General features: G+C 39.4%; 1 protein-coding gene across 1 annotated transcript in view; it reads right to left on the bottom strand.

Annotated features, from left to right (window-relative positions):
- The window catches only part of LOC128260954 (insulin-like growth factor 2 mRNA-binding protein 1), a 33,227-nt gene extending 18,589 nt beyond the window's left edge, over nucleotides 1–14,638 (bottom strand). The window contains 2 exon segments of the mRNA XM_052994331.1: nucleotides 4,134–5,018; nucleotides 13,909–14,638. Of these exon segments, the coding sequence (XP_052850291.1) occupies nucleotides 4,134–4,246 (113 nt within the window). The 5' untranslated portion in view covers nucleotides 4,247–5,018; nucleotides 13,909–14,638.
- Between the last annotated feature and the right edge of the window lie 600 nt (nucleotides 14,639–15,238).

Here is a 15,238-nt window from a genome sequence, read left to right as displayed (position 1 = left end):
GAAATTAATTTAACTTTTTTGTGTAACAAAGTAAATAAGTGGAAAGAATGCTAGGGATAAACATTTGTAAAATTTTTTACATAAAATTTTATGATTCAACTGACAAACTTTCTATCAATTTGAATAGTATATATTTTGTTTGGCTCAGTGCAAAATCATCTCCATATATACACAACACAAGCCTGGGCTCATGTGAATCGGGTTTTGGCCCGATTTTGGCTGGCATTGTGAAGTGATGACAAAGGCGGGGGCGATCGGAATGAATGGATAAACGATAAACCAAGGTCAGGCCCCGTTTTTTGACGAGAAGCAGCTGTTGCTCTAGGGTTAGCTGGTTAGCTGGTTGGCTGGTTAGCTGGATAGCTGGATAGATGCTGTGCTACCCCCCAAAAGAAAAAAAAAAAATGATAAAGCCTTGTCGCCCAAGGAGCTCTACTAATTTGACTGTCAATCAAAAAAAAAAACCAAGCAGCAGGCTCAGAGGATCAGCAGGCAGGCGAAGAAGGTTGGCCTCCCTGCGAGTTGATAATCGATGGGAATCAAATTTGTTGCTGGCATCCAGAAAGTACGCTTCTTCTACGGCTAAGTGGCAGGCGAGGCGAGGCAAAGATACAGATACCCAGATACAAAAGATACCCAGATATGCAGATACAGATGGCAATGGCGATGTCGAAAAAAGGGTTGCGATTAGAAAAGAAGCGCAGCAAAGTGGCAAAGGACAAATTGGCAAGGCCCCTCCCCATCCGCAAGTGAACAAACATTAACATTAGAAGCCAGCGGAAGGAAAGAAGGGAAGCCGCCTCTTGTATAATTCAAAAAATGTTTGAGCTCGGGCACTCGCAGAAAAGAGAGCGACGAGTTGGAAATATGAGAAACGTGTTTTGCGTTTTGCGTTTTGCGACTAGAAAAACGAACAAACACGAACAAAACAACAACAAAAAAAAAACAAAAAACTATACACAATGAAATGGGCAGGAAAGCCCCTAAACTCAGCCAAAATCATATTTCCAACCGCCAACTCTCCTGAGAAACCTGATCATGAGATCACCAACACACAAACGAATGAACCAAGCAACCAACCAACCAACCAACCAACCAACCAACCAACCATCGACCGACCGACCGAACGACCAAACGAACGAACGTACAGATTCCAGAGATGAGATCTCATCTCTATCGCCGGCATTCTGGGTCAACCCTTCTTTTCTAAGCAAAATCCCAAGCACGAAACCCAAGACCAAGACCAAGACCAACTCCAAGTCCAAAAATTAGAGCCAAACCAAAGCAAAGCAAAGCAAAAGCAAAGCAAAAGCAAAAGCAAGAGCAGGAGCAACCAAAAGCAAATCAAACCTGGCGAAAAGATGCCTCCTGCGGCAGCGGCATGTTTCCTTTGGCGGATTAAACCAATTGCTACAGAAAAAGATTTCGGTTTCGTTTGAGTTTGAGTTTGAATTTGAATTGTCTGCTGCCGCTGCTGCTGTGAGATTCTTTCTGGTCTTGGTCGCTATGGTCGCTATGGTCTTCTATGTCTCTGCGCTTTTTTTCCACAACTTATTCTTCATTTATTCATATTATTTTGTATTTTCGACCTACTCTGGCGCTGGCTGTTTTGTTTACCTTGCGTTCCTCTGCTGGAAATTAGTTGGTGTTTTTTTTTTTTTTTGTTTTTTGTTCAACGCTCCAGCCTTTTGCCTGCGTTTGCCTACCGGCTTAGTAGTTGTTGCAACAAGCGGCTTAACACGCAACCAGAACAATCTGTGCCGCAGCGGGGATTAATTTTTGGTTTTCTTTTTTTTTTTTTTCGTAGAAGATTCACAATCAACGTCTTAGGACGCAACAGCAAGTTTTGTGGGTGAATCCGTGGACTTATATAAGCAACCTTGTTTTACCTCACCCTAATCATCAACTTCTAAGATACTTTTTTTCTGAATAAGTCTTATAAAAGTGCACCCAACAATATTTGTATTTTTGGTCCTGCTATTGTTGCAAAACTTATTTAGAAATATTCATATTATTTTCCATATTATGTTATATTATATGGCATTGCGCTATAATCCCTTATAAGTTTATGGGCAAACTGATGGATTTCTATTAACAAAATCATCAAATTTTACTTTAACTATTATTAAATTATTAACTTAAGTTAAAAAGTCTTATAACTTTATAAATAATGTTTTTTTATGCAAGCGAATTGTCTAATTTTTTAACAAAATTTGTATCCCAAGTATGCAAGCATGGCACAAATCTTTCTTCATCTAAGTTTATTTTAATCATAAGTTCCTTGCATTCAAATTGATTCAGTGATTAAGTATTCTTTGATTTTTACAAATATAAATATATATACAAGTTTGCAATAAAAAAAAGTATGCTACAATAAATTTGCTGAAAAAGTTGCAGTTTATTTGATTAATTCTTACAATGTTATCTCATTGTTGTTATCCAAAATATTTTCACAACACTAATAATTTTGTAGCAGTCCCCCAATATTGTCGAGTGATATTGTTTGTTATTATAATCCGTTTAGGTCTTTGGCACTAGCAACTTTTCCCAGCTACTCTACTGTTGAGCTGAGCGTGCTTTGAGCTCTCAGATTCCCTTTTTTTATCAACATATACAAATAAAAAAAATGCTTATCTGTTTAGAGGTGCATACACAAACATTTTCTTTGGCTCCCCGAAGGAACTTCGATCTTTGGTCACCAGTGTTGGTGGCTGGGCTGCTTCATTGGTTCCTTCATTGATCTTTTTGCACCTCCCTTTCGCCCTCCGCCATTCGCCTTTCGTCTTTCGCCACAAAAGCGATCCGATCCTGCCCAGAGGATGCTAAGTGAGTGAGTTCAATCCTACCCTACTCTACCCTACTACATCCTACTCTATTTTTTTTTTTTTTTTTTTTTTTTTTTCAGATGCTGTGTTGCTTTTTTACTGCTCCTGTTCGAGCAGCGTGCGGCAAGTATATCAATTCTGTCGGATCCGGGGGTTGGCCAAGAAATTGGGATCGGAATCGGGATCAGGATCAGGATCGGGAAATAGGGATCGGCATTGCGGGGCATTGCGGGGAATTGAGGGGAATTGAGGGGCTGTAAAAGGGGCGAGACAGGTAGTGAGTGAGTGAGTGAGTGAGTGAGTGACTACCGCTACCGCTACCGCTTCCCGGGGCTTTTTTATGTGACAATGATGATGGTTTGGCCTACCCCAGCCCCAGTTTGTTCTAGGCCGCTCAGTGTTTGCTTACACCACTTGAGCTTGGCTCGAGGGGGGAACTTGACGAGGGTCTGAGGGGCTGAGGATCCTTAGGTCCTCCCTTCTCCTCCTCCTCCTCCTCCCTCTCCCTCCTCCTCCTTCTCCTTCTCCTCCTCCCTGAGAGCCATTTTTTTTTCTGTTTTTTGTTGTTATTGTGTATTTTTCCTTTAGCCAGGCGGCCGTCTCCCGGTGATATGCCCAATTTATCACAGGAAATTAGCTGCTATTTAGCAGCGTTGTATGTCCAAAAGGGGGGTGTTTGCAGGGTAGGGTGGCGGTGGCAAAAGTAGGAGGGCCACCGTGTGAGGGGCAAACTTCATGTTATTTGGCGTGATAATTTGTGCAATTGTGGATTGCCAAAGCGAGAGCAGATCGACGAATCTCCAGGTTCCGCAAAGGATCGCCCAAGAATCTGCCCTTTCCGGGTTTCCCATTACCTTTGAGAGGCTACAATTTTTTTCCTTTTCCCATTTTTTTTTTTTCCCCGAAAACCTTGGAGGGGCGCATCGAATCGAGGCCAAGGCGTAACTAAAAAGCATTTGGCGCCATTTTCGACCAGCTAGCTAAAGTAGTTGCCAAACTATCTGATCTGATCTTTTGATCAGGGGTAAGAGTATCGCATTACTAAGTGGATAGGTTGCTGGGTGGGTGGTTGTGGCTAAGAACCCGCACTAAAAAGCTAAAAAAGCATCATACAACAAACTACAAAAGCTACATCAAGATCAATGAAAGATGGAGGAATAATGTTGGGGAATAATGTTTTCGGAGGGGGTTTTTGGTTTTTGATTTTTGATTTTGTTTTTTTTTTTTTTTTGGATAGAGAAAGGCCTGGTTGTGCGATCTGTTTACGATCCGTTCTAAATGGGTAAGTGTAGCAACACGAGTACGTACCTTGAGGTGCCAGCACCTTCCAACTGCTGTCGATCCAGTGGCGGATCGAAGATCTGTTCACGATCCTCCTTCGAGAGTTCCAGGTCGGCGAATTGATCCAGTTCGGATGCCATTTTCGGTAGCTCTTTTTGTATTTTGGTGTTGAGTGTGCGTGTGTGCTTTTGAAGATTACCTTCGGGGTTGGTGATTCGATCGGATATATATATGTATGTTATAAATATAGCCGACGTCAATATATAATTATCTCGGGGGACAAAGCTTAAGGACTGGCTGCCTGAAACCGAACGTTTGCAAAAATCGTTGCTCGAACACTTTAGAATTTCAAGGTGGCTCTTTCAAAAACCGCGAATCGAATCGGTGACTTTCGAAATTGAACTTTTAATAAATTTGTATTTTGTATTCAGCTTGTCTTCTTTTTACTCCTGCATCAACTCTTTTTCGTTACGGGTGTTTTGTGTGGAATGATGACTTTTTGAATTTTGCGCGCTCAATTACTCGATTGAATCATGTCCTTGACGGATTTTACGTTTGCATTTATATGTTTTCCTTTTTTTTTTGGTAACTTTTTTATTTGCCGAGTTGAAACTTTCGCTGAGCTGACCTCTGCTGAACCGGAAAAAAGCGTTTAGCAAGCGTTTGTCAGTGGATTTGTATTAAAGTCGCGTTTGCATTTCTTTATTTTGGTGTTTTGTATTTTCACGGATTTTTGTAACTGTCTTTTACGTTTTTTGCGCGTTTTAATTTAAACTGTTTTGCTCGAAACTTGGTTGTGCGTTGCGGTTTTAAACTCGTCCTTATTGTGGGCTTCAAAAAAAGTTACATAAGTGGTTTTTTTTTTGTTTTTTATTCGTTTTTGGTGTCAATTGGGCCAAAAAAAAGAGTTATCTGTGAAAGAGACGGGGGAAAATGCAATTAGTTTTGGGGGGTCATTTCAAGAGAGGCGGGTTGGAGCGGGCTGTTAGCACGCCCACACAAGGGTTAAAGTTAACAGCTGTTGCGATCGGAAAGCCGGCCGGCAAAGCTTTCTTTTTCTTTTATTTTTTACGGCTATTTGCTTTCGTCATCAAGGCGGCGTGGGAGAGCAGCCGTAAGAGAGAGAGGGCCTGCCACAGATAGAGAGAGACAGTGAGAGAAAGAGAGAGCGCGGGACATTAGAAGTAGAAGAGATTTATGCGGGACAATGCGTGAGAGCGGCCAAAAAAAAAAGAGAGAGCGAGCTTTTTTGTCATGTTGACTTTGATCTTGGCTCTCGTGTACGTGTGTTGTGTGCGTGTGTGTGAGTGAGTGTTGTTGTTGGCATTTTTTTGTTTTTTATTTAATTTTTTTGTGGTGAGTAAGGCGAAAGAAAAATAAACCATTTCGCATATGGCCCGAAAATTGAGGAAATTTCTATCTGTCGTTTGTTTTGTTTCTTTCTGTCGTTTGGCTTACTTTTAATTTGTTGCCGTCGAATGTTGTTGTCTGCTGTTGATGTTTCAGAATTTGTTTTTTTTTTTTAATTTTTGGTGTTTCTTTTTTCGCGCAGTGGAGAGTGGAGCTTTGCAGATGATGTCAGAGTGCCTTAAAAAAAAAAATGTGGTTGTTGGTGGGTGCGCGGTTTTGATTTTGTTTGTTTGTAATTTTGGAAACTTCTGATTTGGCGACACTTTTTGTTTTGTTCGGGGGAAAAAATTCAAAATGTTATCAAGAAAAATAAGAAAAAAAAAATACAATATTTGTTGTTGTTGCTAACACACACGCATACGGGCGCGCGCACGCACACAATCACACACACTGGGGCAAAGGAAAAAAGCAAAGGCAAACGAATTAAAGTCAAAGTCAAAAAATATGCCACGAAAAAGTAGCAGCAGCAGCAACAAAAAACACACAGAAACCCCCCACCAGCCCCCGTTATTCACCACCCCCTGCTCCTCCTTTAATTCTTGGTTTTTTTTTTTTTTTTTGGGGGGGCTTTTCTCAGAGCTATCTTTGAGATAGTTTATAACGGCGGATCCGTTAGCCGTTATCCGTGTATCCGAGTATCCAAGTGTCCAAGTGTCCGTGGCGCGCAAAACGGAAAATGGCAAAACGGCAGACACAAAATATAGTGTAACACAGAAAAAATTGATTCAAGGCTGATGTTGTGTTGCTGCTGCTGCTTCTTCTCCTTGTGTATTTTTTGGTGTTTGGTTTTTTCTTCTTTTTTTTTTTTTTTGCTTTGTACAATTTGTCTTTTTTTTTTTTGGGGGCAGCCCGCGAGTCGCGACGCTACGTTGCTTACAGTTAGGAGCGTTTTCAGACACTGAACTGCCGGCCGAGCGGCGGCAGCAGGCAGAACCCGCGGCGGCAGCGACGCCGACGCGGCGCCGGCAGCGCCGCAGTTTCACTCGAAAATTCAATTTTTTTTACTCCGCTGCCGAAATTCCTAAACACAGATACGAAACCCACACTCACACTCACACACACACACACACGGCCACTATGGGGCCAACGACCACATTTGTTGGCCACAATTAATAACTCGCATAATTTCAAAGGTATCGAGATAAAGCTTTACCAATCGTTTTCCTGTATCCTTGGGCAACTTGTATATGAAAAAGAATGGGATTGAACAAATATATATCCTATATCTTCCTAATAAATTTGTTCTAGTTCCTCTTGTCAGAAAGGTAAGTGTTGGACGGCCCACCGATGTTAATTTGGTTTGGTCGTTAGTCCCATAGTGCACAGGCACGCAGCGAGAGGAGAAGCTAAGGCAAAAGCAAAAGGCAAAGCCAAAGCCAAAAGCAAAAGACCAAGAAACCGTAGTGGTGTGCGTATCAACGACTGCCGAAAATTTTCGGCGAGTGTCGAGTCGAGTGAGTGCGAGCGAGATGGTAAGTGTTGAGTGACTTTGGCGTCTTTTTCTCCCCGTCGTTGGTTTTTCGGTGAGTGGCGCGGAAATTGATAAAAGCGGTAATTAAAGCTAACAATGAGACAGATGAAATCTAAAATGGAGGTTTAGTTCACTCGGGTTATCAAAAAAGCTCAGCAGCCATCTGCAGGCGAACTGCTCCTGAGATATTCTACACTAGGTATTGTATCGTTAACCCTTGATGGACCTACTAATCATTCAGACATTAAACAATCTTTCATTCCTATTTATTTTTACCTTGATAGATATTGTATACTCAACCCTATGTTGACTTAAGCCAACATAAACCTCTACATCTTTAAGATAAAATGCAATCTTATATTTGTATTCGATTTTTACGTTAATATAACATTCAAACGTTTACTTTGCTACCATGGGAGTAAATGTCATTTTCCAAGTGGAAATGTATCACTTTGCCGATGAAACATTAAAGTTGTGCAAACATGTTCCGTTTCCATGTTGCCTTAAAAATTGGTCTAAACTAAAATCTAATTCGATAAAATTCTTTAAAAAAGAAAACCAGAACCATTTTTTTATGGCAATTGTCGATCACTGCAGTTAATCTAGATTCTACTAAAATAAAAAGTTTACAAAACAAATGTGAAGAACATTGCAATAGGATTTGTTCACAAACGTTTTATAAAATTTAATGTTTTTTGTTATTATTACTATGAGATTGATGTTCACTTCAATATATACAAAAAAATAGATTTTAAAAAATGCGCTCTGCATAATAAACCAAAACTATGAAGCTCTCATTCCATTCAAAAATGTATCTTATTTTGAAGTTAGCTATTAACATAACGAAAAAAAAAAATGAAATTACGAATTTAAAGTATACTTTTTATAAAACCGTTTTGATTGAAGAAAGGTAATTTAATAGTAAATTTTAAATAAAACAGTTTATATTGCTCAACAAACATATGTTAATAGAAAATTTAATTGTCAGGGATATATGTATAAAAAAATGTACCAAAAATGTCGATTCAATGAGTTTGTTTAAAAAGATTCAGAGTTTTTAATGGTCTTGGGGTATTTAGAGTTGTAGAACAAGTTAAATAAGATAGTGATTTGGTATTACTTTAAAAACTATCTAGACTGAATATAAATGTACTGCATAATTTTAGCATAATTCGCTCAACACAATTTGGGTGTCTTTAAATTTTATGCATGCATGTACATACATATGTGTATGTCTTTATCTATTATTTTGGCCAGAAGTGAATATAATCCTCTTAAACTAGTCTGCCTTGGTGTTATTTCTTAGAAATTCTATTTTGTCAGACTTGACTTGTTATCAAGAATATGTAATGGAAATTGAAGAAGTAATCACACAAGTTGGTTTGCATTTGCGATAAGCTTGTGTTTGAGGAGGCTGGGGATATGTGAAAACTGGGTCTTCTTGAGGTTAAGGCTTGAGTGGAAGATGGATTGCCTGGATACTGGATGTTCCAGCTGTGGAAATTGGAGTGTATGGATTCCTGTCTCCACTCTCTCTCTCGTCTTACACTCTCCGAAAATCCACTCAAAAAGTGGCTCAGAAAAGACGCGCGCGTGTTGCCATCCCCCCGTCCCCCTTCATTTTCCATAAACCCCCCCCTTCCCCACACCAATAAAAGGGAACTTTAAGCGCGTGCGAGTGAGATGCACACTACTCAGGACGACTCTTTTTCACTCTTTCTTTCTCACTCCCTCTCTTTTGCCACATTTCGCTGCCGGCATCGATGTCGACTGCGCTGCTGGCGTTGCCAAAAAACGAGGCACACATGGATACACACACACAAACACACATACACACACACACACACACACACACACACACACGGATAAGAGAGGTGCCTGTGTGTGTTGGTGTGGCGACGGTGACGACGGCGGCGCTTAAGCTCTGAAAACTGAAAACTGAACTGAGAACCGAAAAGGAAGAAGGAAGCGGCAAAGGAAGTGAACTGCGAACACACAATAGCTGCTGTTTTTTAGAAAAAAAAAAAAAAAAAGGAAAAAACGCAGAAAGCAGTCGAAAAATTGAAAAACGAAATGCGAGCAATAGAGGGGCGTTGGGGAGGAGGCAGAGAGGCCGAAGGGAAGGACACTTAAAGCGGGTTTCACATAGAATCCTAGTTTGGAAGCGGGAGGGGGCGGATATAGGGACAAGGTTAGTACAATGTCCTTGAGCCCCAAGTTCAATTCCAAAGCTGCGATTAGCGATGATAAGTTTAGACCATTCAAAGGAGCTAAGCAGATGCAAACTAAGTCAAGCTCTTCATTTCTTAAACAGCCCAATTCGCAAATATAAAACTATCAATAACTTTCGTCTTGTAATTAAAATTCTCTACTAACAATCTATCACTAAAACCTTATTGTTTTTTTTTAGCTTTTTGTGTATTGTCATTGTTTATCATTGGCTTCTTTTAACATCCTTACAACTTGTTTAATCGTGCAACTTCTTCTATCTAATCTTTTTCCACTGAAACTGCTTACAATTACTGTTGTTTAATAATTGTTAAATATAAAATCATTAAGATTTTAGACTATAGCTGCTCCTTAAACATACCATCCTTTATAATTGAATCTTCTTAACACTGTCTTCTTGTGAAAAACTTAAGTTCTATCCAATCTTTTACATTTTTAAAATCCTTAAAATATTTTTGCGAAGATAAGTTTTTTATTATTATTTTCGGAAAAGGAAAAAATAACCTAAAACGTGTTAAAGAAGCTTAAGTAAAATATAACAAGAAAGTCATGAGTTTCTATGGATGTTAAACAAAATTTATTGATATATCAACACATTAGTAACTTTATTTATATTTTAAAATCTAGCTGAAGCTTTCTCTTACAAAACTTATAATCAGATAAAAACTTGATGTTTAGCTAAAAATGAGCATTTGTTGAATTTCTAAAACAAAGACAATATGTGTCAATATGTGTACCCAAGTGTGTATAATTTTTGCAGTATTTAAGTGGCTTAGAAACTGACTTAAGGTAACATTCTTGTTTTCCATTTCTCAAATTCTGCACAACCTTGTTGAACGAAAATTAAGAGGATATTATCATCACACGTAGAGTGTTGAAATGCCTTAAAAATCAAATTGAATTCCCGCAACATGGCATGCAATCACCTTTAATCTCGTCCTTCCCTGTTTTATAGATGCATTCAAATGGCGACAATAAAAGAGCGCTCATCTCACTTGTTGCATGCAACACTGCACTCTGACCCTCCTTATAGAACCCCATCCTTCCACCGCTTTGCGACCAACAACTTAAAGCCCTGCACGCGTCGCAATCAAAACAATTTCCAGAATCGAGAGGGTAGGCCAAGGGTCCGGGGTTGAAGGACCAAAAAAACATGCAGGATGCAGCAATTGCAGTTGTTGAAGGTGACATTAATTGACGTTTAATAGGCCTCATCTCATCTCTCCACGGTGGAAGGAAACGATGGGTGACCGACCGAAAGGGTGCGGCTGGTACATGGTTTAAATTAGTTCTACCCTTGCCGATTGCCGATTGCCGCTTGAATCCTTGCTTGAATCCTTGCTTGAATCCTTGTAGCCTTGTGCCGCATTGTTGCCGCGACAAGCCAATTAGAGGTGGCGAGGCTTGTAAAGCTTTTTGTCCTCGCCACCGATTTGCAACAAAAGTGCAACGGCGGTAAGGGTCTCGAAACCACCACCACCATCACCATCACCATCACCATCATAACGCTCGAGGGTTGGCAACTCCTGCGGTTGCAACATCATCCTGCCAAAGGTTATAAGCCCTCGGGTGGGCGGGCTTGACCCCATCCCCCCGATCCCCCCGATCCCCCCCGTCCCCTTTTTATTTATTCCCTTTAACCGGCGACAAATGGCGAACGCCTGTTGCAGTTGCACATTTTCTGTTTCCTTTTCAGAAAGCAGAAAATGGCGCGCGCGCAGGAAAGTGCAACAGCAACCCCTCGAAAGTGTGCAACACCAGGCCTATCCACCCACTGCCACCCATCTACACATCGACACACATCCCTCACCCACACACACCATTTACTAATCGAGTGAAAGAGAGGGTAAGGACCCTCTGCGAATAAAATCGTCGAAAGCTATGTGCCTGCGTCCGTTTGTCCGTTTGTCCGTCCGTTCACTTAAACACTTGTGGGTGGATTGGGTCACCACCAGTGCTGGCGGTGGTGTCGGTGGCTCAGTGGTTGATTACCATTTGCCGACTGCAATGGCGAACGCAGTCAAATGTGATTGAAATGCATATAAAAAGTGGTTCGTGTGCTGCAGGATTCTTCGGAAATTCATTCCCCCTTAGGAGGCAACTGTTACCGATGCTCTGTGGCGCTCAAAAAGTAAATGTTCTTAAAGGGAAACTTGTAGACATTTTAAATCAATAAGAGTTAAATTTATCTATATGGAAGATCTAATTTTAAAGGTAAAGGTACATGTATATTAATTTGGTTTTTGTGTTTAAATATATAAAATCTTTCTTTAAATCTTTCTTAATGTAAAAGCTGACTTGAGAATGATTAAAGAAATAGTAATTGAAGACGAAATTCTTTGCTATCGAAAATTGACAGAAAATTTTATATGGTTTCTTCGAAGAACTACGGTTTTCAAGGACCCTTTTTAAATAATTTGCATAGTTTTAATACTTTGTGAATAAAAACGGAGTATGGTACGCAAAATCAGTTTTATTAGACATTTATATATAGGTTTTCGACAAGTAAGATTAATATTAAAAATCCATGTTTTATTACCAAAACAAAAACAACAATTTAATAGTTTATAAAATTTTTAGTCACGCCTAGTCTTTTGAAAAGTGCGAAAAACATGTTTTACAATTAAAATAGGTTTCTATACAAAACCGAGCGAGAATCCATTGGTCACAAGTAATTCGACTTATTTTTTCTTAACCATTTAGTTGCGGTTGCTGTCTGAACTCAAGTTATTTCAAAGTTATATCGGCGATATCCTGACTCTAACGCTCACACACACACACTCACCGTCCGCCGAACAGGACATTAAACAATCGAACGCGAATCGCCAGGGAAGAGGGGTAGGGGGTCGAGGAGGTTGAGGAGGTCGAGGAGGTTGAGGAGCTCGTTTGGCTACAGGACACCTTGGAAGACTAGATAAGCAGCGCTTAAGGGAGGGCGGACGAGAGGCAGCCAGGCACAAGCAGGCAACAGCTGCCAAATGCCAAATGCGAAATGCCAAATGCGAAATGCGAAATGCGAAAGCTGCCTGCCTGCCTACCTAAGCTTTCTTAGAGAGCTGGCTCAAGGACAAACCGTGTCAAAGGAGCGCTAGCGAGGTACAGTTGCCTCGACTAGAAGTAGATGGACAGCTTTAGCGATCATCGAAAGATACTAAACGCCCTCATGTACAAATGGTGATGAGGATCTCAAAGATAAAGTATCTAACAAATACTAGACTTGCAAATAGGAAAAGATAAGCATTTAGCGAAGCACCCCGAATAAAAAAGTGATTAAAGGAGTAACCCAAATAGCAACCTAGAGAAATGAGACATCTTTAAATAAAGATATATGACTACCGATCGAATATAAAGCTTATAAGCGTTTATTACCTCATATATGTAATAAGTTTTGTGAAGATCAAGAAGTGAGCATTTCGAAGGACAAAACCACCCCCAAAAAGATATGGATATATAGATAGATAGATCAGAAGAAGCAATCCAATGACTAGAAAGCTTAGGAAGCAACTACGAGATACGAACCACCCCGCAAAAAAAAAAGGAGCTATCCGACAGGAAGTATTTGCAAAACGCCGAGGAATTTGGACCTCTTTCCTTGCCAGTCTGCTTCTAAATCGGGCCACGCCCCCCCCCTTTCCCACACACTTACACACACACACACACTTTTTTACTCTCTCTTTCAGCGGCTGTTGAACTTTAAAATTGATCCGATTTTATTCGCATCTTCCATGAATTCGCCACACTAGAGAATGTATTAAATTTAGAAGCAGACGAGCCAGATTAGACTGAGGAAGGGGGAGGGGTTGAAAGGCGGGACAGATGCTTCATTCATGCCACGCGCATCTTGCGCTGTCGACATTTAAAATAGACGCCAAGCACGCAACCTCCGTTCAACCACAGAGGAGCCTGCCCCTTCGGTTGCTATTTGCCTCTTACCAATTCTGTATCCAACTTGGGGAGCGTTCCCTGTAGTCGGCGTGTCATTCCTACAATGTTGCAATGGACTGAAGGCCCCCTCTTTTGGCCCAAACAAGAAAACGAACACTTCGCATCGCAAATATGAATGAAAGACAGGGACAGGAATTTGGGGAATCGCTTGCCCCGCCACTAATTAGTTAAGAACTAGTTCTTGGCTTAATTTATCCGAACATATTTTAAGCTAATCATTATCATAAGATGGTACTCTAAAGTTATGAAAGCGAAGCTTTAAAAATCTTGTGCATTAGTGAAAAAACTTAGCAAATCCAAATATTTTGTAGTCAATTTACAAATTTTTTCGCTTTGATTTTCATTGTAAATTGTAAATACTACAATTTTTTAAAATTTTTCATTTGACTTTTTTTTGGAATTGACTTTAATATCTGAAAGTCCATTTATATTAAATGGGAGCTCTTTTAAACAAAATATTTTCCACGTTAATGAAAATATTTTAACATTTAATCATGCCAATTAATTTGAATTTAACATTATGATTTATTATTTAATTTAAATATTAAATATAAAATTTGAAATTCAGTAGTAAGATAATTATTTGTACTATTCAATTTTTGTATCTGTGTAGATAAAGGTATCTTACTATGTGAGAGAACTGTCCTAATTTCAAACGTTGATCAATTTGCTAGTCAGGACTTTTGCGGAATATCCTGCCAGAACAAAGGTGGCGTGTAAATATGGCTTATGTCCTAGGATACTTACAGATCTGTTGACTGAACTGTTGCTCCTTGATTGATTGATAGGATGTCGGATGTGACTGCCTAAAATTGCGATGGTTTTATTGCTCCTAGAATCTCGGTTCTGACCAGGCTATTGATCCCTTTAAGTTTCCAATTTCTAGCTGCCGGCTTTTAGGTGCATCGGTTGATGTCGCTATCTGAGAGATTTTCGAGAGATTTCAGACTTTAAAATCTTAAGCTTTAAGTTTTTGAATGCTGTTTGAGATGATCGATTTCCTTGAGGGCATGGAGAGCGGGTGGTTAGATTCTTCTGGCTTTTCTTTTCTTCTAGAAGAATCTGCCACTGCTGCCGTCTTTCTGGCTCTCTTTTGGGTTAGAAAGGATATCTGTTGAATATCGGTGAATCGAGGATCAGGGTCAAAGGACAGGGGTCCGGAAAAGTGGGCTCTTTTAGCTCTCAATTGTGAAGATCACACAGCGGAACTTTTATCTATGAACGAGAGATCAGTTTCTTTTGAATCGGATTGGATTTCGATCGCTGTTCATGTGGCCTTCGCTTGGTTTCTCCTATTTTCTTTTGTTGGGATTTGTTATTTGGTTTTTTCGGTCTCTTGTCTTGTTGTGGGCGGTGTAAGTGTATATTTTTGATTTTGGGTAAATTTTTGATTTTTTTTGAGCGAGAAAAAAAATTGAAACAGAATTGTGAGAAAGTGAAAATTTGTAGGAGCCTTTTGGCAGCTGGGTTTGACAGAAGTGCAAATGGTATCTGGGGTAAAGTGGCAGTAACTCTATAACACCAAAATATTAAATATTAAATGTTGTTATTTGAATAACATTAATTTTTGGCCGGAAATTTCGTTTGGACTATGAAAATTGTAAGGAAAGCTATTGATAAGTTTGTACTTTTAACTTTCTATTGAGAAATTAGTTAAGGTAAATGATTTAAAATTTCAAATTTATTTTAATTCATAATATGGTCCTTGTTTTATTATAAATGTTAAATTAATTTTTCAATTTATATGAATTCATATAAATAAAGTTGCGAAAACATAATCATGCTCTGTGTGTTTGTGACATTTAAGATAATAACAAGAAGACAAAATACTTGTATAACCATAAAAAAAGACAAAATTCTTTTAAAGGTCAGATTACGCGTAGTTGAAACAACAGGGTTAAAATGCTTCTTTTACCGCTTCTTTAAAGATAATCCAAGATAAACTCATTAAAAGGCTTGTACAAATGCGGGCCCCTTTACGATATGTTCCAAAAGTGGTGTTTTTATGAGTTTATAATTGATTTTTCCATTGAGAGATTGATTTCGACCAGAAGTAATATTTTGTTGGGTTTTCTCG

This window comes from Drosophila gunungcola (genome assembly GCF_025200985.1).
Source record: "Drosophila gunungcola strain Sukarami chromosome X unlocalized genomic scaffold, Dgunungcola_SK_2 000046F, whole genome shotgun sequence".
In the NCBI taxonomy this organism is placed as follows: Eukaryota; Metazoa; Arthropoda; class Insecta; order Diptera; family Drosophilidae; genus Drosophila; species Drosophila gunungcola.
Note: the sequence above shows the minus strand (reverse complement) of the source record. Positions and strands in the feature narration are given on the sequence as shown.